The sequence below is a fragment of the Budorcas taxicolor genome, chromosome 12 (genome assembly GCF_023091745.1).
Source record: "Budorcas taxicolor isolate Tak-1 chromosome 12, Takin1.1, whole genome shotgun sequence".
NCBI lineage: Eukaryota > Metazoa > Chordata > Mammalia > Artiodactyla > Bovidae > Budorcas > Budorcas taxicolor.
Window position 1 is genome coordinate 36,406,547 of NC_068921.1, and position 26,825 is coordinate 36,433,371.

Genomic DNA, 26,825 nt, shown 5'->3' on the forward strand with positions numbered 1-26,825 from the left:
GGAAAAGCCTCGTGGACAGCAGCCCCAGGGGAGTGGGCAGGGTCAGGGAAGAGGAGTCGCTGACTCACTGAGACAGCGAAAACAGCCCCAGAGGGGCTTTACATGACAGGTTAGAACAAATGAGAAGAAACAGTACTAGAAGATGAAGAAAACGGCAATTTTCTTTTCACCCAAGAAATATTATATGAAGAAGTAAAAAGAAAAAAAGCCATCATAATACATTTCTTGGCTCAGTGTAATTATCATTTATGTCCTCAAAATAACTTAAACATTTACTATTGATGTAACCAGGTTTCCCAGATGGCACAGCTGTAAAGAATCTGCCTGCCAAGCAGGAGACATGGGTTTGATCCCTGGGTCAGGAAGATCCCCTGGAGGAGAAAAGGACAACCCACTCCAGATTCTTGCCGGGAGAATCCCATGGACAGAGGAGCCTGGAGCGCTACAGTCTACAAGGTTGCAAAGAGTTGGACAGGACTTAGTGACTAAATAATAGCAGCAAATTGATTTAACCAAAACCATACTATAACTCTTGGAATAAGTGGGTTAGAAACATGCGCACTGAGGTCAGAGGAGGGCAAGTGGGTTACATCTTCATCTGCCATAACAGAAAGAGAAAAGATACCTCTGGCAGCCTTAAGAAAAGACTAGACAGAGAAAGATCCTCCAGCAAGAAGGAATGGAGACCAGAGAAGACAAGCAGATAGACATTGGAGAGCTTTTTTAAAATCAACAATCACAAAATAAGAACCTAAAAACTTAACGAGACGTGAATGATAAATAGATTCTTATATAGTCACAATGGATAGTCGCTTATAAAAAGCTGTATCTCAGAGTAATTTGAATACTTGCAAAAATATTTACAATACAAAGTCGAGTGAAAAATATGTAAAAATTTATATTCAATATAATGGCCAGAAGAGCTTCCCAGGTGGTACTAGTGGTAAAGAACCCACCTGTCAATACTGGAGACATAAGAGATGCAGGGTCACGATCCCTGGGTCAGAAAGATCCCCTGGAAGAGGGCACGGTAACCCACTCCAGTACTCTTGCCTGGAGAATCTCATGGACAGACAAAGTCTGGTGGGCTACAGTCTATAGGGTGGTCAAGAGTTGGACACGACTGAAGAGACTTAACATGTGCACACACGTAATAGCCATAACATAAATAAACAGAAGCACACGTGGGAAAAAAAAAAGATAACTTCTGGAACAGATGTTTGTTCTTCTGAAACAAGAACAAGCAGTAAAAAATTTAATTAAATCTTTGGAAGCCACCAGAAAAGAGCTAAACCATGTAAAGTTGGTCTCTGTCCCTGGACGGTGGTATGGGGATGGGTGGGGCAGGACCAGCTGCTGCTCCTGATTATAAGCTGATGTAATTTGGTGTAATTTAACTTAAAACCACATGCATGTATTGCTTTGGAAAACTCATGTTAAAATACGAGTTCTTAAGAAGTAAAAGCAAAGATCTACTAACCTTTTTTCTCAGGTCGTGTGTATCACTGAAGATGAATTCAATCATGTGCGGCATCTCGATAGACATGCTCAGAGAAAAGCTACCGAAGTGAACAGAGAGGTGGCTCAGTCCAACATCCCAATTACTGACCAATTATATGCAGCTCTTCTGTGTAATTTTAATTGATAACTTCAGCTATAAAATGAATGTTCACTGTATAACTAACAGGTTTTGTATTTTGGGTACTAACCTTTGCTTTGTTCCTATTTCCTTTATACAAATCTTCTCCACTGTATCCTGTGAAAAGAAAAATACATACGCACAACTAAGTATCTGCTCAGTTTCACCGCAAGAATCCACACACACACACAGAAGTACACAATTTATACAGATGCACAGAAAGCAGGGGGTCTGCACACTGTATGGAAAGCAGCAACAGCAGCTTTGGTGGCGTCTCTGGCGATGGAATTAAGGATGGTTTAAAGTTTCCTCTTTGGCTTATTGGCGTTCTTTATGCTTATCAAAATTCTTCATAATGAGTACCCAGTACCAACATAAAATTTAAAGAGACTGAACAGAATAAAAACAGGATGTCATTGAGCATATCTGTGTTTATTCTCTTCATCTCACAGACGTTCAGTTCAGTTCAGTTGCTCAGTTGTGTCCGACTCTTTGTGACCTCATGATTCGCAGCATGCCAGGCCTCCCTGTCTATCACCATCTCCCAGAGTTCACCCGAACTCATGTGCATCGAGTCGGTGATGCCATCCAGCCATCTCATCCTCTGTCGTCCCCTTCTCCTCCTGCCCTCAATCCCTCCCAACAGCAGGGTCTTTTCCAATGAGTCAACTCTTTGCATGAGGTGGCCAAAGTATTGGAGTTTCAGCCTCAGCATCAGTCCTTCCAACGAATACCCAGGACTGATCTCCTTTAGGATGGACTGGTTGGATCTCCTTGTAGTCCAAGGGACTCTGAAGAGTCTTCTCCAACACCACAGTTCAAACGCATCAATTCTTCGGTGCTCAGCTTTCTTCACAGTCCAACTCTCACATCCATACATGGCCACAGGAAAAATCATAGCCTTGACTATACGGACCTTTGTTGGCAAAGTAATATCTCTACTTTTCAATATGCTGTCTAGGTTGGTCACAACTTTCCTTCCAAGGAGTAAATGTCTTTTAATTTCATGGCTGCAATCACCATCTGCAGTGATTTTGGAGCACCCCCCAAAAAAGTCTGACACTGTTTCCATTGTTTCCCCAGCTATCTGCCATGAAGTGATGGGACCAGATGCCATGATCTTCGTTTTCTGAATGTTAAGCTTTAAGCCAACTTTTCCACTCTCCTCTTCCACTTTCATCAAGAGGCTTTTTCCTCTTCACTTTCTGCCATAAGGGTGGTGTCACCTGCATATCTGAGGTTATTGATATTCCTCCCGGCAATCTTGATTCCAGCCTGTGCTTCTGCCAGCCCAGCGTTTCTCATGATGTACTCTGCATGTAACTTAAATAAGCAGGGTGACAATATATAGCCTTGACGGACTCCTTTTCCTATCTGGAACCAGTCTGTTGTTCCATGTCCAGTTCTAACTGTTGCTTCCTGACCTGCATATAGGTTCCTCAAGAGGCAGGTCAAGTGGTCTGTTATTCCCATCTCTTTCAGAATTTTCCAGTTTATTGTGATCCACAAAGTCAAAGGCTTTAGCATAGTCAGTAAAGCAGAAGTTACATGTGTCTAAATCCCTAAAGGTCACTACAATTGTGTCTAAATCCCTAAATGTCACTACAATTGACTCTATGGCTCAAAGGTTAGGTTATTTAGATGCTGTTTCTTCCCTCTGCATAAATCACAAGAAAGCTGCTGTCGCCAAACGGACCTGAAGGTTCTCCTTCAGAGCCCTGTCCTGCTGCCAGGGTGCCACGGTGGCTGGCAGGAAGAAGACCGCACAGGCACCCTGGATGCTCAGCTCCGTGATGTAGGTGATTTTGATCAGGACTTTGGCCTTCGGGGGTAAGTTCCCGACGCTGACGGTGAAGATGTCCTGAAATGGAAGTATATGACTTAGCCTGTGTCACAGAAGCATCTCCATCCTGTGGGTGAGCCCCTCCTGTTACATGAATGGTCTGGTCACAACTTGCCTGTGAGAAGGGGACGTGGCCTCCAGATCAGCACTGGTTGTGCAGAAGAACCCAGAGCCCTTCCCCAGTGGTCTGGGATCAGAGGGGCTGCACCCAGTGGCCTCTGCTCCAGTGGAGACCACCCCACCCGCAACCCTATGGCCTCTCTGTGGCCACACGGCTCTGCCCAGGACGCCTGCCCGCCCCTCCCTGGAGACTACCTCCCCAACCCCAAGGCCTCTCTGTGGACACAGTATACCAGCAGGCTCCTGCTGGCTATAGAGCTGGAGCCTGTCATGCCAAGCTTGGCCCTCATTTAACTCTTTTCTAGAAAATACATCATCTTACTTTTCAGAATAATTGCTTTGCTTTCTTTTAGTGAGTATTGCCAATCACTGTGTAAGGAAAAACTGCATGCTTAATGAGGTCAGAAAGAGGCTGGATCATTTCCACTGAACCCACGTTGGGTGCCTCCTGACATGGCCAAGCCCGTGCTCTGTTTCACTCAACAGTGCTGCTGTGAAAACTCAGTGTGCTTAGGTTAGGGGTGTATGATATCATGATTAATGTGGATTTGAGGAGTCAATTGTTGTTACCTTTGACATCAAAGTGGGAATAAACAACGAAGACAGGATTATCACATGGCAGCAGCGCTCAGCCTCAAGGGAAGGGTATGGAGGCCAGGGCTTCCTGGAGAGGCACCACCGGAGGTGTATGGTGGCACTGCTGATACAGGGTCTGGATGGGTGCCAGCTGTCACCCATGTGGTGTCATCCGGGTCCCCTACAAATTCGTAACTTGTCCCAAACCCGAAGGAATGCCGAGCTGCTAGGCAGCCAAGTGAACTGAATTTCAGCTGAATCCCTCAGAGGAAGAGGGGACCCATGGTTAGGGCACCTGGGACTCCTGACACAGAGGTCTAACTCCTGCAGGCCTTCTTCACAGAGGCACTGTCTCCAGCCTTGCTTTTGGCACTCAAATTTTCTCTTTGTTTTTCCATTAACTTTTAATCTAACCTCTCTTGTTACTTTACTGCTTAAACACTGGGATTCCAAGCTGGGCCTCCACTTGGATAAATAGCACTGCTGCTGCTGCTGCTAAGTCGCTTCAGTCGTGCCTGACTCCGTGCGACCCCACAGATGGCAGCCCACCAGGCTCCTGTCTCTGGGATTCTCCAGGCAAGAACACCAGAGTGGGTTGCCATTTCCTTCTCCAATGCATGAAAGTGAAAAGCGAAAGTGAAGTCGCTCAGTTGTGCCCGACTCTTAGCGACCCCATGGATTGCAGCCTACCAGGCTCCTCCGTCTATCGGATTTTCCAGGCAAGAGTGCTGGAGTGGGGTGCCATTGCCTTCTCTGGATAAACAGCACTAGGGGCCTGTGTAATGCCACCACGCCCCTCTAGGGACCCCAGGGGACCCAGCACTTGAGCACAGGGGCAGCGAGCTCCTTGTGGAACAATCACCTCTTCTTGTTAATCCCCATTCTGCAGATTTATCCCTTAAATCTATTGTAATTTTAATAACTGCCTGCTCCAAACATCACATTTTGACAGTATTCTGGCGATGAGTCCTCCTCAGAGGTGTGTCTGAAGCACATGGCCTGTTTTTACAAATGACTGACATGTCTACACTGGAGAGGCTGCACGCGGCCCAGCACCTGCCTAAGGTGTACTTAAAACATCTTACAGTTAAGGTAAGAAGCGCGTGCATGTGGCCCTGTGGCTCCTCCTCCCAGATCTCCACTTCTGACCCTGTGAAGACCTAACCCTAACCATGGACCCAGTCCAGGCCCTGCAGATGCGCCTCCCTGAGACACGACTGGTGAAAACTGGATAAACTGCTAAGTGAGCTTAGTTCTGGGGGAAATGTAAGTATCTTACCCTTCTATGGGAAGATGGAAATTATGTGCCCACATGGTTTCTTTCTGTTGTCATGTCTGGGGAACGCAGTTACCAAGGACAGAAATGGCTCTTAGGATCCACTGGCAACCCTGGCCATTTCCTCTTTTATCTAAACAAGCACATGGGTCTCACTAGCCCAACCTCTCTTCCCAACTACATGAAACTCCAGGGCCTAAACCAGTAAAAATGATTCCACTTTCTAGTGAAATTTAGAATTTCATATGCTAAATTTCTAGTGAAAATTAGAATTTCATATTCTAAATCAATTTCCACTGACTTGGATGAACATCAAGTCTTACGGGTGTGTCCTGATCCATCAAGTAGGCGCCGTGGCCTTGACTGATCGCCACTTGGTACTCTCGCTGGGCTGCTTCCTTCTCTTTAACCTGAAAAAGACAATGTTGTACCAGTCATGATATGAACAGTGACTTCAGACTTTAATAAGGAAAACTTCATCAACATTTATTAAAACCCAGGTAAAAACAGAAAGCTAAGCATCCAAGATGAATGAAAACTTACATACAGCGATCATAAAAATGTACTTATCTAACAAGAATTTGAATCAGAAAAGGCCAATTGAAGAGGATGCTCTTTAAAAGCTGGCACCAAAATATTTGAGAGTTGATAGTGAAAAGAAAGTTTGGAGCTTTACTCTGAATTAATAAAAAATTAAGTTTGTCTTAAATTTGATAAAATGTGAGTTACTATTGCAACTGTGGACTCTTAGAACAAACAATTAATCAACTTATACTTCTTCTGGACATATTTTTCTTCATTCAGCTGGCTTTTATAGCAGGGTACAAAGGATCAGTATTTTTGCAAAAATACATAAAGGGCTTCACCAATTTTCCAATGTGTCTCTCAAACTTTTGATACTGAAACCACTGTTTGTTGAAGTGTCTGGACAAGGAATCTGGACAGGCAGGAATAGGGGCTAGCTAACCAGGGAGGGACGCCAGATGGCTAAGTGGAGGCTGGCTATACAAGGGCCTGACTCTTCCAGGAACATCCTGTTTTACGACCAGGCTGCTACTCAGCCCAAAACTTAGGGACTCAGGATGGCCCATCCCACAGAACAGTTGGGGTTCTCCCTTACCTCTCCCACCACGTGCTTCCCATTGATGAATGCCTCGAAACCACACACAGCTGCCTTGTCGTCCAAGGGAAAAACGTATTTTGCCTCAATGGGCACATTACTTTGGTTTGTGTATGTTTGAAAAACAACGACCTGAAGAAGAAAAACCCGTATATTTGATGAAACTGCATGAATGATATTTGCAGGAACAGCTATTAATGGAAACTGCTGGGCATGTGAGGCCCCAGAGGTCAGGACCCTATCCAAGTCACTGCCTTTGATGATGCACAGGCACCAAAAGGAAAGAAACTTTAGGTAAAGATGATGGAGGATTTTTACTAGGACTTACAACAGAAACTAATATACTGTACACATTTTTGACATCTTAATCTTCCTCCTTCAAATGCAACTAGTGTTTGAGTTCAGTTTAGTTGTTAAACTGAAAACATTAAGCTTACTCCGAGAAGTCCAGAGTGGACTATGTACAGCCAAGTTCCCTGCTGCCGGCCTGTGTGGACACTCAAGTCAAACTACAGGCCAGCTATCCAGAAATGAGAGGAAGGTTCACGGCTGCACCACGAGTTATGTGTGGGGCAAACTTCTCCACGGAAAAGCCTTATCAAACAGTGTCTAATCCACAGTGACACATGGAGGACACAGGCCGCTCCTGCAACACTTGTGTGCACCGGGACCCTCACGTTCACTATGCAGAACAGCCACCACTGACAGGCAGCCCAGCATTACTGTCTCATCTGCACCCAAGGAAACCACCATGGAATGGCCACCACCGATGGGCAGCCCAGTGTTACCGTCTCATCTACATCCAAGGAAACCATCGGAGAATAGCCACTACCGACGGGCAGCCCAGCGTTACCATCTCATCTACACCTGAGGAAACCACCACATTGACCAGGCTGGAGAAGGATAAGCATGAACTCCAAACTGGACTCTCAAACCCCAGGGCTCTGCTGCAGTCAACACCAGTTCCCCCACAACTCAATCCATCCCAGTCGGAATGATGAGTTCAGACTGGTCTTTATCATATTGTTCAGTGCCTCCTCATTCAAACAACAGTACAAGCACTCACCCTGTGGAGTCTGGGAAGAACTGACATGCAGGTGAAGCCTGAGTCACAGGAAGCGGCAGTCATGGGCTCACAGCTACTACACAGCCCCAAAGAGAGGAGCGCCTGTAGTGCCCTGCCAGGAGTCCACACCTGGGTCCTTCCCATAGCTGGACACGGTGCCCCCAGCGGCTTCAGGGCTGTGGGGGTGGGTCAGCACGGGCGGGGGTGGAGGTCAGACACACCCACGTGGTGTCAGCCTCAGGGGTGGCAGGTAGGCTCTTCCCCGCCCCACCCCCGCCTTTCCCAGGCAGGTGCTCACTAAAGACCAGCCCCACTTCCCTCTGAAGGACCACAGCCAGTCTCTCCCACCAGCCCGTCTTCCTCCCCCTGCAGGTCTTGCTCCAGCCTACATCCCTGCACGGTGTGCTCCTGGACAGACCTGTGTCTCCTAGCTGGTCATCCTGACTGTCCTCAACTTGGGGAGGAGGGTGGGGGCTGGAGTAATCCCGTGAGAACACAGCTCTGACAGGTCACTGCAAATGTCTTCCAAAGGCTTCCCGCTCACACCGCGTGTCTGTCTGTGCCTGACAGGAGTGCCTGCCACCTCCTCACGCACTTCCAACCACGGCCCCCTCACACTGTTCCTCAGGGGCCTCCACCCTCCATGCTGATCCTCAGTATCCCTTCCACCCTGCTCCTTGGTGCCCCCACTGCTCCTCAGTGCTCCCCCCACCCCCTCTTCACCCTGATCCTCGCTGCACCCCATGTTAGGTGCACTCCTGCCTCAGGGCCTTTGCACATGCCCTTCTACCACCTGGAATAGGCACCTCAGATGTCCCTTCTCAGGAGGACTTATTGGCCACCGTGTTCACCAATCCATCCCCTCCTATCTGTCCTGGTTTTCTCTCCAGCAGGCCCATGTTACATATTTGATTTATTTCCCGAGTTCACTGCCTGGTTCTGCTCTACCAGGCAAGCTTTCCTTAGGCTGCTCCTTGCAGTTCACCTAGAGTTTAGGATGGCCCCGGGGCACACACTGGGTGCTCAATGAACAAACAAATTTTAGAAATGTACATGTTTAGTTCACGCAACTGTAATCCATTCTTGTGTATGATTTACATTCATTTAGTTTAAGCATCACAAAACCACGAAGAACATACCTGGGCTACAAAGTCTATTATTTTCCCTTTGATATGAACATCCTCCAAAGGAACTGAATTCCCAGAGCCATCCTGGAGGCCGGCCTTGATGTCGGGGAAAGGCATGCTGCCTGGAAGCTGGTGATCTGCAAGTCAGAAACATTCATATCAGCTTTGAAAGCCTTCCCTCCACTGTGTGTTTCTGTCACTTTGACCTTTATTCCTTCCCCTTCCCTTCAAACCTTACATTTTAGGGTAAGTGGACAAATAGCATTTTATGATTTTCAGTCACCATTTCTGAAAAGTTAACCCACATGAGATGGGGTGAGGGAAGCATTCCCAACGGGCATGCTGTCTTTTCAAAGTCTACCAACTATGCGGCGTCATCTTGCAAATTCAGAGTTTAAACATATACAAGTACACACAGGTCTTCAGAACACCTATTAAGTGTATCTCAAGTATGAATCTGGGTTTCTGCACCCCCTGCTCAGTCAGCGTTGTCACTGTGCCATAGAGCTGCAGTGACAGGAGGTCTCTCAGACTTCAGTCCCAGGAAGCCCCTGTCCTCACGAGTCACGTGGGGACGGTGCCGGACTGGGCTAGAGAGGCAGATACACTCTCATGAGATACACACTTAATGACTCCCAGAGGAAAACAGGACGACATGAAGCCATATATTTCTGATAAAAAATAATTTGATCACAGTTTAAAATGCTGATGTGTTTTTAAATGCTATCAATTAATATTATACTAGTTTGAATTTACAATTTTCCGAGAAGCAGTCATCTTCTGCTGACACACAAGCTGCACATGGCGACTTTGCAGCCCCTTCACCGTAATGCAGGTGTTGATGTCATTCCCACAGGGGAGAAGCTGAGCCCAGAATTATCAGGTTTGTCTGAGATTGCATAGCCTGGTAACTGGCAAGCTTCTGAACTCTAAGGCTGTGTCTTCTGCACTACGACACCTAGACTTGGTTCAGCGGGGCGGTAGCTCAGCCTCAGTGCGTTAATGAAGTAACAGGGGGCTCTGATATCACCCAATCTCTCAATCACCCCGGGTTTTGTTTTTATAAAATAAACAAGGAAATTAAGTATTTATGTAAGAAATCAGAGATATAGTTACCAAACATGAATACAAATTTCACTGAAAATACAATGTTTAAGTTCTATAAACATCACAGAGAAAAGCAGTCAAAAAAGCCATCTTACCTTCAACTGCTGAAAAATTTGAAAACTCAGGCCTGTCTTCCTCTAGTTCCATATTATCACCAGGGTTAAAGTCCTTTATTTCATCTCCAGGTACAGAAAATTTAACAATATATTTCATTTTAACCTGATTGGTATTGTATACAACAAATTCGTCATCCTAGAGAAAACAGAAGTTTAATAATAAAGGGAAAAAAACTTTATTGGCAAATGTTTTCATAAAAGCAGAATTTCATGTTTGTTAATTTAGAAACTGTTGAATTCAGACAGTAGCTATACAGTAATTATTTGAACTTAAACATATTTGATAAAAACAGGAGCCTGTCTGTCTGCCTCGATAGAAATACCTCAAAGTCCGAGCTGACCATATCCGTTCCCCGCACCCCGTGGACGCTGTTGTACTCAGGCGGTGCCTCTGTCAGGGAGAAGTCTCGCTTGTGCAGGTCCATGCACCTGCCGAGGGCGACATCACAGACGACCAGGAGTCGGGTGCCATCTGTCTGTCCAGGGTGCGAGTACTTGATGCTTGTACTGCACGTCACAGGAAGTAAGCACATTATGTGTTTTACTTTACAGTTACATGGCAACACTATTTTATACATGCAGGAAAACCAGAATCCAAACGACTTTGCTAGTAGATTATTCCAAATTTTACTGTTATTGAAGTATCTCTGAAGATTCCATTTAGAACTCTATTTACTTATTTATTTAAAATTTTTACGTAAAACACACATTTATTGCTCCTCTGCTGTGCTAGGCAGCTCTTTATCAGCTACTAAAATGTACAGACTGAGGAAAGAGAAGGAAGAAGCCCACCTGATAAGAAGAAAAAGTGGATTAATTCCTAGCACTGAAGTTCAGAAAGAACATGAAATGCCATGTAAGAACTGGTCAAGGGACAAACAATGCTGCACCCTCATGAAGCCTTCTGGATCCAAGTGGAAAAACAAAATGTCAAGTGATGCCCAAACAAGCAATTTCATTTAACTTTCTTAGGAACCAACCAACAGCTTTAATAAAATAACTTTTGTGTCAAGAGTTCAGGCTGGGTGCCTTGGGGGGCACTGTTGAGGACACACCTCTAAAACTTGCACTTCTGTTTGTGCTAATGGGTGCCCTATATTTATAAACACAGGACCCCGACTACCCCACCTTCCTCCTGCTTATCTATTCCCCTTCCCCTCGGCCCCCACCTCCCTTCTCGCCCCTCACCATCAGCAACTGTCTCTCTGGCTTGTCTGCGAACCAGCTCTCAACCTACCGCAGTCTGGTCTGTTTGCACTTCCTCACTAAAACCCTACTGTGCATATCCACTGAGGACTTCAATTTGGTTAAATTCAACTGACTGGAGTTTGCCTTTTGAAAAATATTTTAACATATAAAAGTGCTTACTTGGAAATACTTTGTACATAGGAAAGCATTTATTCTATAAATGTTAAGTCTCAAGAATAATAAGACAGCTATCGTAGCTGCCGCCAGCTCAGGAAAAAGAGCATTATTATCTTGTCTTTCTTTCTCGGTGTCAGCACACAGGCACATGCCCCTCGGTAATAATGTTATGTGGACAGAGTCACTCTGTGGTCTGGTCCTAAGGCTCATCCATTTGACACACGCAGCTGGAGGGCACCTGGTTAACCCACCCGCGCACATACACACATGGAAACGTCGGACCACACCAGCACAACACCCACCCCACTGTCCAATCCCCACTTGTCTACGTATATCAGTATTTATTAGGGTGGTGATTCTCAGCCCAGATTGTGTGTTAAAGTCATACACGGAGCAGAGAAACTACTGGGAGCCCAATCTCGGCCCCTGAGTCCCTGACTGAGCTGATCTGAGTGAACTCTGCACCAGCACTGTCTGAAAGCTTGCGGGTGATTCCACATGCAGCCAGGATGGGGTGCACTGCCCCCTAACCACCGAGTCACATCATCACAGCTGCTCTTCAGCTCCATGAGATGACGGGACCCTTTTCCAGGAGGGGAGACTCACCAACACCTAAAGGTGTTGACATGTCTTTCGATATAACAGTGTGAAATGGTCTCATTCTTTTTTGATTTGCATGTTCTTGATCACTAATTTCTTCAAGTGTGTCCATACATGTTTCCTTTTCATATCTTTTGCCCTTTGCTTACTGGGTATTCCTCCTCTCATTGATTTGGGGGGACTCCTTAAATTCCTGGATAGTCATCCTCTGTCCTGGGCCTGAACCTGTCATTTTCTTAGTTTTGTGACCTGAATGCAAGTTACTTAAACTCCATGAATGTGTTTCATCTTCATAAAATGATTCCCAGTACCACTGTGAGGTTATCAAACAACGTACTTGAAGCACTAAACCTGGTGCTTAGTAAGTTCAATACGCTGTAGCTGAAATGAAGATATTATTAGATATTATCAGATATTATTCCAGGCCCTGTCTGTGAGCGAGGTCATGTGCTAGAGAAATCAGGACCACCGGCTCTGGAGAAGACAATGTTCTGTGTGGCTTTCGGCAAGTCACCCCCTCTGTCCCACAGTGTTCTCATCTGTGATCGGGGTGGGAGTCACCAGGCCTGACCGCAGAGGTTTGCTGTGAGACTGAGTGAGTAAATACAGGTAAAAGCTCTTAGGATAGTACAATCACTAAGATGATTTCAAATATAATTTTCCCAAATATCCAGCACAAGACAGGCTTCTATAATATACTGAGAAAACTGACTGCTTTAATTATCTGTTCTTGGTGAGAAATCCTCACCAAGCAAAGACAGGTGAAAACTTGGTAGAAACTTGTAGCAAGTATTGGTCACGTCTCCTTGGTGACGGGTGTGTATGATGTGATTAAAAAGATATGGTACTGACCTGAGTGAATCGCTGAAATATATCCCACTCCCAAGATTTCCAATGTCTGTTCTCTTCATGCCACGATCTTCAACTACTTTGGGTAAAAGCAACCCACTGGAAAAGAACATTATAGTGATTTACTAGAAAAAAGGAATCTTTCATTATAGCCTCACAATTCTGGCCAAGAAAGGAGCTATTTAACGACTTCTGTGAAACAAACCAGACACAGACAAACACTACAAGACTTCACTAGTATGTGGAATCTGAAAAAGTCGAACTCATAAACCTAGAGAGTAGAGTTGTGGTTTCCAGGGGCTACGGGTGGGGGAAGCTACAGGGGGTGGTGCTAGTAAAAAATCACGAACTTCCAGTTACAAGACAAAAACACTCTGGGGATGCAATGCCCATAGTGGTAACTGTTTGTGATGATACTGTACACCGGAAGTCTGCTAACATAGTATTAGATCTTCTGTACTCACCACAAGAAAAAGAAAAGGTAAGGCTGTGAGATGACAGATATACTAATTAACCTGATTGCGGAGATCTTTTCATAATAAATACGTATATTAAACCATCACATTGTACAACTTTAAGAAATCATGTTGTACAACCTAAAGATATACAATTTTTATTTGTCAATCATAACTCAACAAACCTGGAAAAAATATACCAACTGAAAGTCAATAAATAAATAATTAGCATGAAGTGAAAAGGAAAATGTATTTCAAAGTAACCTCAGAGTAGGAATTCCAGGTGCCATTGAAATGGACAGCCAACACTGTTTTTCATCACCATCTGGACTGGCTGGCCAGCTAGCCATTGCCCACCCTCAGGCTGGGCCCATGAAGGGCTCAGCAGAACAGCCATGAGGCCAAGGCTGACTGTACTCCCATTCCTGCTTTCTAGAACTCTCTGCAATCAAACAAACCAGATTATTTCGGGAAGGTGGGAGAACAGAGCCTCCTGTCTTTTATTACATCTGAAGTTAATGTTCTGTGTTATGAAATAGAATTAATTTTGTAAAATGGCTTTGGGGATGTACTTAAAATAATCTTTCTTACTCAAAGATTGTTTTTACTGCTTCATTTTATTTTAAATTTTCAAATCTTCACTCCACTTGGAGTTTGTGTGAGGAATGAAGTAAAGATCCAACTTTATATTTTTTTTCCAGACAGTTAACCATTTATATCCATATATGGTACTGAAGAAAATAAATGTTTCCCATAGAGATAAAAGCTAATTTTATCATATATTAAAGCCCCTATGTTTTTGCATTTATTTGTGGATTTTTATTTTGCTGCCTCATCCATTTCTCACCTCACAGTTTTACCCACTAAAGCTTTATGTTTTTAACATCTGACTGGTTAATCCTCTCTGGTTATCCTTCTTTTTCAGAATTACCCTGGTAAATTAAAATTAAAAAAATATATAGGCTATAGAATCAGCTTTTCTTTTCTTAAAATCTTGTTAGTAGGTTTATTATTTATTTATGGCTGTGCTGGGTCTTCGTTGCTGCTTATGGGCTTTCTCTAGTTGCAGCGAGCATGGGCTACTCTCTAGTTGTGGTGCACAGCTTTCTTACTGCAGTGGCTTCTCTTGTTGCGGAGCATGGGCTTTGGCGCGGACAGGTTTCAGTAGCTGCAGCTTCTGGGCTCTAGAGCACAGGCTCAATAGCTGTGGTGCATGGGCTTAGTGGCTCCGCACCATCTGGAATCCTCTCAGATCAGGGACTGAACCCGTATCTCCTGCACTAGCAGGCAGGTTCTTTACCACTGAGACACCAGGGAAGTCAAGTGTTAGTATTCTTATTGTGATAGCACAAAATGCATAGGTCAATTCAAGGAAAACTTGTATCTTTCTCATCAGCTTGTCTTTGGGTTCTTCTGAAGCAGTTAAAGCTTTTTCCAGGGGGAGCCTGCATGTTTATAAGTCTTTGGTAGGGGATTTAACAAAGATCTAGATTTAACCATGCTTTCCCTTGCTCCTTGTGACTTCAGTTTCAACTCCAATATTAAGTGTTATTCAAAGCTAACAGAAATTAGAGCTACGTTTTGAATACATAATTCATGGCATCTGGGAGTTCTAATTTCTAGACTGTCTTTGAGTTAGATACACAGAGAAGAGTCAGGACATAGAGAATCCCCTTTCTTCAAAAAGCAATTTGTTTCCATGCACTGCACTTTAAAATATATAGTAAATAACATATGACTTAAATTACATACTTAACTATAAAGTGTTCCATTTTCTCTGCAATTCAATAAGCTGGCTGACTTTAATGGAATAGATCCACGTACTACAGAAAAAAAGTCTAACTGTGAGCTGAAAAGTCTGGAAAATAGAGATGGTGTGCTCTTACCGGGACAGGATTCCCATGAAGCTCTGCACAGGAGACCCATGCAGCAAGTGCCTGACATTGCCAAGGTGGCCCTGGAACTCTGCGGTTTCACTCACTCTGCCAACTCTAAATATCTGCAAGATGTCCACTGGACTCTTACTGTAGAATTAGAAGAAAACCTTGAGATTACATAATTGAAAGCACAATAAAAAATTGTTAGCAGCAGAAAACCCCAAACTGCCCAAATGTCCATTATTAGAGAACTGATTCAATGAATCACAATGCAACATTTCTTGGAAATACTACGCAGCCATTAAAAAATACTCTCTTAAAAATAAGTAAGGATGTGAAACAAAACTTACAGTAAGATGTGTTATAAGTAGGTTATAAAACATCATGCAAAATACCCCATATTTTATCAAACATATAATATACAGAATATACGAATTGAATATGTTCCTTCATTCATGCATTCATTCAACCAACATACTCTGCAATCATTCAACAAACATACTATGTGCTAAGTACTCTACCAGCAACAGAAATAAGAAAACCCGTCTCAGCCTTGCCAAGCTGACACCCTGACGAGACAAGGTCAAGAAGGTAATAAACAGCTGACCTTCTGTGCTGCTTAGCAGTCCAGCCAGGTTCAGAGAGAGATCCAAAACACGTTTCTTCACCTTAAAATCTTAATTTGAGTGGATTTTCCCGTGCAATACCCTTTAGCACTCAAACACTGCATTTGTGAACGAACTCCAGTACTCTCTCATCTCAATTTTTAGAATTTAATTCTGTGCAACAGTAGGTGAACTTGGAATGGACTGCAACAGTGGGGAGTATTTAAGCACAGAACACAGCTCTGAGCCCTATTATAGACACAGAAGTAAGCATCTGTCATCACACCGTGATGACCCTGCAGTGAGGATTAATTATCTAGGTGTGTGAAGATCTGCTCTACCAGAATCTGAAGCAGGCTAAAGAGCAGACCCTCACCTATCTCCTGTAATCCTACCTGTGATTATTCTGCAGCACCTCTTCTCTTACTCTCAAAAATTCTTCAGTCTTCGGTTCAACATGCTCAATTTTGCATCTCAAAGCTCGGTATTTGGCAAGAGACGGTGGGTTGGGTTTGGCCAAATTAGTTTCACAGACATTAACCATGTCTCTTATTAGCTGTAAGTAGAAATGATTACAGTCATTTCTACTGCATTTCTCAAAAAGGTTGAATCAGCTTTTTTCACCACCAACAAACTCAGTATGAGCAAAGAAAGAAACCCAAATAAACTGCAAAAACCGCCAAATATTCGCAATTCACAACACAGATTAAGCTTCTTAACTTAACAAAGGTCCTAAAAACCATGAATAAAAACATCAAGACCCAAGAGAGAGAGGCAAAGGACACGAACAGACAGTCCACAGAAGAAGAAACACAAACATCCCTAAAACATCTGGAAAGGTGCTCAGACTCACTACACCGAAGCCGTTTCTAGTCCATATACATGGTGAAGTTTGACAAAGACACAGCTCATAAGATGACAGGAAACGGAAACTGTCATTCACCAGCCGTGAGAGGCCAGCACAGAGAAACCCTCAGGGAACCGGACAAAATCAGCCCAGTTACTGACGTGTTTATTCTTTAGAGCTGCACTTCTCCCTTGGGGACTGCCTCTCAGAGATGCCCCTGCACAAGAACAAGACACCAGACACACAGAGCGTTTGCTTCCCGTGGCAGGGATGGGTGGAGGATGCCCACCCAGGGGCATGTCCCACTGTGGACCAGAATGAGGATGGTCTCCACACTCAGAGTACATTATGTTGGGTAAAGAAAACAGGTGTAGGACAGTGAAGAGGGTATATGACTTTTTACATAGAAAAAGGGGGAAGGACTAAGTATGTTTGTTCATTTTCACATTTATTTGCATAAAGAAATGGTGCAGACAAACAGGAAACTAACAAGCATGGTTATGTGTTGGGGAAGAGGAGCTGGAATAGGGGTGGTGAGGACAGGGTGCAACAGAGTACACCTTTTAAATATAATTTTGACTTCTGAATCATGAGGATGTGTGACCTACTGAAAATACAGAATCCAGGTTAACAGTATTTGGGTGGGCAGCACACACACCCTCTCAGTAGCAAACCAGGAACTGAAGTTACACTCAGTGTTGAGGAAATCATGGAACTTTAAACATAGAGGTCCTTCGTCATCTCATTCACTAGCTCATCTCATTTGTTGGTTCCTCATATATTTTGGATTATAGACTCCTCTGGGAATCTGTGCGTGCATGCATGCTAAGTCGCGTCAATCATGTCCTTTACCACTAGCACCACCTGGGAATCTGTGGGAAGCTGTAATTTCCCCCAAACATGCAAAATTTAACATCTACAAACTCCTCTGAAGTCTAGAGGTCATGGATCTTTGATTTTGTCCCGAATCCTTCATGCTCAGATGCGGCAATCCAGAGTCACAGGGTGCTGCCTCACCCGGGACAGGGTGAGCCCTGTCTGCCTTCCTGCTGTTCTCTGTGAAAGGACAGTTCCTTCCCCCACTTCTGAGCAGTCTCAGTAATTCTGTTCTCCTCAGCAAAAGCTGGCTTAGCCATGCACACATGACTTGCTTCTGGCTAAAGAAATAGCCAAGACCTGGCAGCAACCCATGCCCATTGACAGATGAATGGATAAAGATGTAGTACATATATACAATGGAATACTGCTGCTGCTGCTAAGTCGCTTCAGTCGTGTCCGACTCTGTGCAACCCCATAGACGGCAGCCCACCAGGCTCCCCCGTCCCTGGGATTCTCCAGGCAAGAACACTGGAGTGGGTTGCCATTTCCTTCTCCAATGCAGGAAAGTGAAAAGTCAAAGTGAAGTCGCTCAGTCGTATCCGACCCTCAGCGACCACATGGACTTCAGCCTACCAGGCTTCTCCATCCATGGGATTTTCCAGGCAAGAGTACTGGAGTGGGGTACTCAGTCATAAAGAAGAATAAAATAATGCCTAAAATAATGCCATTTGCAGCAACACGGATGCAACTAGAGATTATCACACTAAGTGAAGTAAGTCAGACAAAGACAAATATCTATGATGTCACTTGTATGTGGAATCAATATTGTTGTTGTTCAGTTGCTAAGTCATGTCCAACGCTTTGTGACTCCATAGACTCCTCTGTCCATGCCTGTGACATGCCAGGCTCCTCTGTCCATGAAATCTCTCCAGGCAAGAACAGTGGAGTGAGTAGCCATTCCCTTTTCCAGGCGATCTTCCCAACCCAGGGATCAAATCCACGTCTTCTGCATTCAGGTAGATTCTTTACTGTCTGAGCCACCAGGGAAGCCAAATGAACTTATTTATGGAACATAAACAGACTCACAAACATAGAAAATAAACTTATAGTTACAAAAGTGAAGGGATAAGTTAGGAGTCTGGGATTAACAGATACATACCCTTACATATAAAAGAAATAAAAAATCAAGGATTTACTGTAGCATATGGAGCTATATTCAACATCTTACAGTACCTATCATGGAAAAGAATCTGAAAAAGTACATGTGTGTATATATATGTGTAAAAAATATATATATATATATATAGCTATGTGTATATATAAAACCTAGCCACTTTGCTGTACACCTGAAACACTATATTATAAATGAACTATACTTAATTTAAAAATAATAAAAAAAAGAAAAATAAGAGGGTACTGGGGGCATCCTCCAAGAGACATAAGAAGAAACCATCTAGGAGGGATGCTGTGAGCTGATGGGAAGGGGAGTTGGCAGGGGCGGGGGAGCCATTCCTGCAGGAAGCACAGAGGTGGGAAGAGGCCAGGCTCCAGTGAGGTCGCAGCCTTGAGTGAACTGGACCTGTGGCCACCCCACAGCTGCACTTCTCGTCCTACAGGGTGACAAGCTTCCTCACTGTTCAAGTCAGGAGCAGCTTTCTGTTTCTTCTAGGAAATAATCCTACTTATCTCCTGATCTGGAAAGTCATTTCACAACATAGCAATTTTGAAAATTCTTTTTGTGTGTGTTTGAGTGTATGTGTGTGTGTGTCGGGGGGTACTGTGCTGGGTCTTCCTTGCAGGCTTCTCTAGATATGGCGTGCAGGCTTAATTGCCTAGGACCAGGTAGGATCTTAGTTCCAAGGCCAAGCACTGAACCCACATCCCCTGCACTGGAAGGTGGATGCTTAACCACTGGACCGTCAGGAAAGTCCCCAGCTTAACAATTCTAAACACTTGCTTCTGCACCACTCTTCCAACACAGGCTCTTTTGGGAGTGTGATTCAGGTAACTTCCGTAAGGACCTCAATTACCCCCAAATGGCTCAACTGTTTGTTTTTGAGGAGTCTCGAGAGCCAAATTTTGTGATCCAGTGTTATCTCAGTCAGATGTGAAAGATCCCTCTCCCCTGTCCCCACAAAGTGTAAACTAAACTCCAAGGTGCAGAGGCTTACCTGGCACAGGTCCTCCTTCTTAGCCAGCAGGCTCAGGCTGACCTTCTCGGCCACAGCAGCTCTGTGAGGGATTAATCTGTAGAACTCGGTCAGCAACGTTTGCAGTTGCTCCTGTGTTTCTCCATTTCTCATTGCTTCCTTTACCAGGAGGAGAATTCCCTCTGCCTTGCTCACCTTTAAATAGAAGATGACACATGATTATTAAAATTTAACTTGATAATCTAGAAAAAGTAAAGTAACTTGTATAAAAATACCTAAAATGGTTCTTAGATACATCATGACTATTAGCTTTCGACCGGACACGTACAAAGCAAGCTTGATGCTCTTGAAAATGCATCTCATTTCCAAAGTGGGACGGGCTTAACTAGAGGAGGGAACCAGAGTCTTCAGTGTCAGCGTGTCTGCATCCATGTCCGCGTCCACAGAGAGGAGCTCTCACTAGGGGACTTCCTTCCACACAAGACATTTAAGAAGACGTCTGGATCACACTCAGGCATGAAGCCCACCAGAACACCTTTTTCATCACACAAGCGCCTTTGGACTTGATCCCATTACTTTCTCCATGAGTTATTTCAATGTGCTAGTGCAGCCACACACGCTCTACCCCTGGGAACACCTTTTTCACCTGCTCCTCAATTGTACACAATCAAGAAGAGCCTCCTGATGGCTGCAGGTGCACCTGCCCTTCCCCACATGGTCGAAGGCTCAAGACGGTCACTCTGAAGTGAGTGGTCTGTACCTCTCCCTGAGGACCCACAGTGCCCATGTCCCAGGCCTGCCCTGCGCTGCTCCCAAGGCTGACGCTGCAGATGGGACTCTTCCTCGGAAGCCCATTTCCCAGCAGCGCCCCTTGCGCCCCTCTCTCCAGTGCGAGAAGAAGAGCAGCAGCACAGCGGGAGTCTGGTTCAGACGAGGCACAGGCCTCTACGCCACAAGCAGAAGGCAGGCTTGCCTGGCAGAACCTGCTTCCAGGACACGGCACTCACGTCATTCAGGCTTATCATGCCCACAGGTCTCAGCAGCGTGTCCTCCAGGCGGCCGAGGGCTTCTGTCCAGAGCATCTCCACCAAGCCGCTCACCTCGGGGCTCAGGGCATTTGAGTTTATTACCTCCTCCAAGAGCAACTGCAACCACAGAGAAACACCCACAAAGAGTTCATGAGTGTGCCCTTTTAAACCTGAGATGAACAGAGGTGTGAGAGGAAACAGCCCATGTCATCCCAGGAGAGGGTGACTGTTAACGCTGGGCCTCTCCCAACTTGTCCCTGCTCCTTGTCCTCCTCTCTTGACCCTCTTCTCTTTTACCCTCATGCTGTTGTCCCTCCTGCCTTTTTCTGCACCCTGCAATTCTTTAGGCCTGCTGTGGCATTAAAGATCAAGTGGCATTAAGGGTTTGAGGACCTGGCCTGGCTCCCGGCCTGGCTCCCAGTGAAATCTCTGGGAAGCTGGAAGGTCTGTGACTCGTCCTGGGACTCACTCCCCACTCGACTTTGAGCCTCTCTGTGGGCCCCTCTTCCTTTAACTCCTATTCTCGTCTCTTGCCAGCTTTTCATTTGTCATGAAGAAAACATTTCTGTTTAATCTATTTAATCAGTAATACAGAAGAATATGTAGAAATCAAGCTTACTGCTTGCAGTTTTTCAGATGCTAACTGGGTTGCTTCGGGTGTAAAATGTTCTCTCAGTAGAAAGCCTTGTTTCTTCAGTTCCTCAATATAATTCTCATAGTATTCACTTGCGTCTGCAGAAGTTTTCTTCACAGAGGACTGCTTCCTGGTCTGTAAGTTACAGCATGTAGCAGTGTCAGGACATGAGCTCACGGAAGCCTATTAGCACATCGACCTTTGCTGAACACCAGCCGGGTGCCGCGGTGGGGGTGGGGGAATAGGGTCACAGATATGGCGCTGCTGCCAGTTTCCTGCTGTAACGGAGCTGAGAAACTAGTATTTCAAGGAATTACTTAACATTTTCAATTCTTGACAAAACAGACTAAAACCTGCAAGTTGGGGGGAAAGTCTGAGAGGCAAGTCAAGTGGGAAAGAAGGCTTTCCCACTGGACTCACGAAAGAGCCTCAGGACATGTATTCAGAGCCCAGAATCTGACCTTACACACCATCCTACCCTGCTTTGAAGTCTGGCTTCTTCTAGCCTTCCAGAAATGAGAAAAACCGGGCGAGGCAAGGAAAGAAAAATACCTCAGAGATGAGGCATTGTTACAGACAGGCACAGCCTAAATGAAAGGACTGGCCTAGCCAAGGAGAAAGGGAGAGGTGCTGGCAGGTCACACAGACAAAGGCAGAGGCAAACACCGTGGTCACTCCCGCTGTCCTGATGGGGTGTCTGTCCTCCCCAAATCCTGCCCCATCCCAACCTCAGTGAACATGGAGGGCTTGCCCAGTGGGGCTGTGGAGACCCTGCAAGCTGTGCATGAGGGCTGGATCACATGCGGCCAATAACCCTGCCCCACTGGCCGCAGGACACATACCATGTCCATGTCACTCCATTCAAGCAGGGCAAATTAAAAACAAAAATGAACAAGGGCCAAGATCCAATAAAATAAATTTTTACAAAAATAAAAAATAAAAAAAGGTAAAATTTAACCTAATTTTGGAAGATTTCTGCCACAATGGATTAACAAAGGACAAGGGCCAGAGAAGCTGTCTGTCTCATCAGGGAAGGTTATGCCTGCTGAGGGAACAGACTCACCCAGGAGCAGAAGGGCCAGGCTGGGGGAGGGAGGCTGGGAAAGCAGAAGCAGCTCTGACACATTCTACCTGGTTTTCAACTTGATTTTTACTTACTTTTCACCCACATACCTAAATTCTCCACAAAACACAGTCTACATTTTTGGGTAGGTTAACAAAGTCTTTCTCCTTCTTGGACACACTTGACCTTGGGTTAATCTTTTATGTCCTCATGGAATCGTGACAGGTGTGGGATACCAGCTGTAATATTTGGCAGAACTACTTGGGTAATGGAGTCCCATACCAGGACTGGAGGTCATCAGTGTACACCGACAGATGGCCAGCCTGAGCCCTGGGCCCAAGACTGTGTAACTGTCTCCCTGCCGGGCATCAGGAACCTGGGGGCATCACCAGCAGTCTGGGACCTGAGATGTCTCCTTCCTAGACGACAGCTGACCCCCACTGTGGGGAATGGGTGAAGCGGGAGCATCCTGAGCCCGAGAGAACCACTGTGTGGTCACTCCAAGGGGAGCCTGTGAGTCCCTGGTCAGTGTCTCACAGAAGACTCTGACAGGGCTGCAGGCTTTACTTGGAACTTCAGGTGTAGGCTCTGGGTTGTTTTTTTCCCTACCTGTCTTAGGTCAGAACCCTGCCCTTGATCTGACATTGACCTCGAGAAGGTCATGGGCACGGGCAGCCCCGCTTGCTGTCCCTGAGCCCAGGCACTTCACACACATTTCAGTAGCAGCTGAGTCACGGCGGGGGTGGGACCATGATTTGCTGTCCCTCCCAATTTCCAAGAGTGGGTGTGTTGTCTTTTCACCTCACACTAGGAGTGGCCTCTAGGCACCTCCCTGGTACAGAGTAGGTGTTTAATGAAGTGAGTGAAGGGATCCAGTGCCAAGGTACACACATTAGGAACGTTTCTGTAAGTAACTCGGAGCAGGAGCAGGAACCCGCACCCCAGGGAATGTTCTCCTGGCTCCTCACCTCCATATCCCCAAAGAGCACCTCTCCACTTTTCAAAATGCTACTAGCTAAAAAGAGAGACGCTAACGGATTGGCTGGTTCAACTGATCAGTTTTTACAAAATTCGCTATCAACAAGGTGGACAATAAAAACGTAGGTGTCACCACAAAGCCCTTACCTGGGTGCCGGTGGCCAGGAGGAAGTGTGTGCATATCAGAAAGCCACGTTCCCCAGGGCCCTGGAGGCAATGCAGCTCCACCACAGCGGTCTCCTTACCTCCCTCTGTCACAACCTGGAAAACACGTTGCTCTTTCATAAGCTGCATTCACTAAATAACAAGCTACACATGCCATTTAAAAATGTTGATTATAAACCTGATATAAATTATATCATTTGCAGATATAATTTAGAAAGTAAATAGAAAATAAAAATCATCTGGAGTCCTACTACAGATATGTAATCATTATTATTTTTCTATATTTCCTTCTGGGATTTTTGTTATAAATATACATGTATATGTTTAAACCATCCCACTTTTCACATTTTCTTAATCACAGAGGAAATGTTATTTTCAAGTTACATTTTATTAAAATATCTTAAAAATACAAATGGAGCATCATTTTAAATGCTACTGTTACTTTGCATTTATACGATGTGAGAGGAAAAGATTTTTGTTTTTCTTTTTAATGAAAAATAATGGAAATTCAACATAGTGTAAATACTTGGTGTGAAATCTACTCTTTTAAAATACAAGAAACTGTTAACAGAGAGGAGTATCTTCATTTTTTAATGTACATTTTTTAATGTAAGTTTTTGTGCTATTTATATTTTTATTATATTTTATTATAAGCATGCATTTCTTTTATAATAAAAACACTAAAGTCAAACATTTTAAATGTGAAGTTTTTTACTATTAAAAATCAACTCATATATTAAGGAGTATTTATTCAGGAAATGCATAATTTTTCAAAAATGGGAAAATTATCAAACAGGAAAAATAATCAGAAGACTTCAAACAGCTTTGTTCCCTCAACTAGAAATTAGACTCTTACTTTTTCCAAGATGTTATATTTTGCAACTTCAAAATCTTGAGGAAAATGAGGAATTTCAACATCCTCTGCATAAAACCTGAAATTTATATAATACAATTTTAACATTAAAATGAAGCTTTAAATAGACTTTTCATAAAATTTTTCTTATAGCTCTCCTAATGCCATACAAAATATATTATAAGTTCTTAACACCTCCTTAGATATTCTAAAGATGGCAACAAGGTCCTGTGGAGAGAATGGATTGATCCCTTCTGTACACAATTCTAGAGCTCTGAGTGCTGTGAGTCTGCAGCAGAGGGCGGGGTGACATGTGTCACAGAGATGGGGGTGGGGGAACCTGTGTTCACCCTTGGCTCTGGCCCTTGGAAGCCGGTCACTCCAGAGGGACCCATACCTCTCCAGACTACACTCAAGTCCTCTTTAAAATAAATTAGCTAATTGACAAAGTAATTAAGGGTATCAGATTTCTCATAATCTGTATTTTTATTTTTGATATTTGTTCTCTCTTGTAACATGAAGATTAACAATAAAGTGGGATCAACTGTGATGTTTAAATGACACTGCAGCTGAGGGTATGTACACTTTAAGAGGCCATATAGAACTTTATACTCATATACGTCATTTGGGTAAGGTTGTGTTATTTCTATCTCTATTTATTTATTTAAAATATCAGTTCAGTTCAGCTGCTCAGTCATGTTTGACTCTTTGTGACCCCATAGACTGCAGCACAGCAGGCTTCCCTTTCCATCACCAAATCCTAGAGCCTGCTCAAACTCATGTCCATTGAGTTGGTGATGCCATCCAAACATCTCATCCTCTGTTGTCCCCTTCTCCTCCTGCCTTCAATCTTTCCCAGTATCAGGGTCTTTTAAAGTATCAGGTAGAGACTAATGAATGGTCTTTACTCTGAATGCTGTTCAGCAAGGTAAAAGAAAGAGCAGACTGCCCAAATCTCATCTCCAGTGGTTTTTCTTTTTTAAAATCAATCTAACAATTACATCTAGTCTCATATAATACTGATAAGATAAAAATAATTATCACTATGGTAAGTGAATAACTAAAAACTTAATAGATAAGCAAGATAAATTAAAATACTATAAAAATACTGATGTACTAATAGCATTTTAATATTGAGGTTTACAAAACATTTCACAAACTATGTCAAGTCTTAAAGATCAGAAGTAGATTACTTAGTGAGTTCAACAGTGTTCTCCCTTTCTGTGGAACTGTCCAGGAGTGAAGAATCATTCATTTCCATTCCTAGAATTAAAACAAACAAAGCATGTTTAATACTCAAATATATATTACAGTTAGTTAACAATAAATCTTGCCATGCTGTTATGTTTTCTTAGGTGTCCTTAAATTAGCTACGGGCTTCCCTTATGGCTCAGTTGGTAAAGAATCCGACTGCAATGTGGGAGACCTGGGTTTGATCCCTAGCTTGGGAAGATCCCCTGGAGAAGGGAACAGCTACCCACTCCAGTATTCTGGCCTAGAGAATTCCATGGACTATACAGTCCATGGGGTTGCAAAGAGTCAGATAGGACTGAGTGACTTTCACTTTCACTTTAAATTAGCTATGGGCTTCCCAGGTGGCACTAGTGGTGAAGAACCTGCCTGCCAATGCAGGAGACCTAAAAGACTTGTAATTTAGACTACTTTGTGAGGCTCACTTGGTTCTCCTGTCCTGGGTCTGGGGGCGCTGGCACCGTCCACGCAGCTCCAGTCTGCAGGCCTGATGTATGCTGCTGTGGGCGTGGATCAGCCCTGCCGCATCTCCCCTTCTCTGAGGTCTCACTACCTACTGCAGCAGAAGGTAACACTGAGGGTGGCACTACCCTGAAGAACAATAGGTGTTTTTTTTGAATGTGCTAAGGAACTTGGTGTCTAAATTACTGAGGTCAAATTTCATATTTCAAGGGCCTGCAAAGACTCTCAAGTAAACACCCACGCTCTATCAGATGCCCAGTGTGTGTCGTGGCTGCAGAACTCAGCCTCACAATGAACACGCTATACGTTGTGGACAGGGGAAGGGGGGACGGTCACAGGAACTAAACTTCAGCTGAAAGAGGTTTGTATGTTGCCAGCCCGGTGCTGGATGTTCCAATTTCCAGAAGGATCTAGCGTTAAGACAACTTCAGGACCTAGAAGATACTAGGTGTCTTCTGCCTTTACATTTGCTATTAACATCATTGAAAAGAAAGCTATTGAAAGTGATACATTTTTCTTTGGAATATAAAATACCAGAAGTGATGAGCCAGACTTTGTGTATTATCTGAATGATGGGGTTTATGGTTCTTTTGCAAGTAAACTGTCTAAGGACTTCAATACCATCCCAAAGATTCACAAGAAATACAAGGATGAAATTTACAAGCAGCCCATGAGGTCCATCCTGTGATGAGCTTGATCAAACTGTGGAAAACTCTCTTCTTGAATATAGGAGGCTGGCTTTTCTCTGATAGCATGGAAGCAGACTCTTTCCACAAATTATCTGCTTTGAACACTTTTTCAGAGCCAGCCGTTTATCACAGGATGTCATTCAGT

General features: G+C 44.3%; 1 protein-coding gene across 1 annotated transcript in view; it reads right to left on the reverse strand.

The window, feature by feature from the left end:
- The window catches only part of PARP4 (poly(ADP-ribose) polymerase family member 4), a 73,827-nt gene that overhangs the window by 39,058 nt on the left and 7,944 nt on the right, over positions 1 to 26,825 (reverse strand). The window contains exons 4-20 of the mRNA XM_052649956.1: positions 25,472 to 25,541; positions 24,282 to 24,357; positions 23,408 to 23,521; positions 21,205 to 21,354; positions 20,565 to 20,702; positions 19,579 to 19,752; positions 16,137 to 16,297; positions 15,146 to 15,283; positions 12,808 to 12,903; positions 10,314 to 10,497; positions 9,970 to 10,126; positions 8,780 to 8,904; positions 6,575 to 6,706; positions 5,778 to 5,864; positions 3,336 to 3,500; positions 1,710 to 1,756; positions 1,481 to 1,559 (exon numbers count right to left, since the gene is read on the reverse strand). Coding sequence (XP_052505916.1) covers positions 1,481 to 1,559; positions 1,710 to 1,756; positions 3,336 to 3,500; positions 5,778 to 5,864; positions 6,575 to 6,706; positions 8,780 to 8,904; positions 9,970 to 10,126; positions 10,314 to 10,497; positions 12,808 to 12,903; positions 15,146 to 15,283; positions 16,137 to 16,297; positions 19,579 to 19,752; positions 20,565 to 20,702; positions 21,205 to 21,354; positions 23,408 to 23,521; positions 24,282 to 24,357; positions 25,472 to 25,541 — 2,093 coding nt within the window. The remainder of the gene's footprint in view (positions 1 to 1,480; positions 1,560 to 1,709; positions 1,757 to 3,335; positions 3,501 to 5,777; positions 5,865 to 6,574; positions 6,707 to 8,779; positions 8,905 to 9,969; positions 10,127 to 10,313; positions 10,498 to 12,807; positions 12,904 to 15,145; positions 15,284 to 16,136; positions 16,298 to 19,578; positions 19,753 to 20,564; positions 20,703 to 21,204; positions 21,355 to 23,407; positions 23,522 to 24,281; positions 24,358 to 25,471; positions 25,542 to 26,825) is intronic.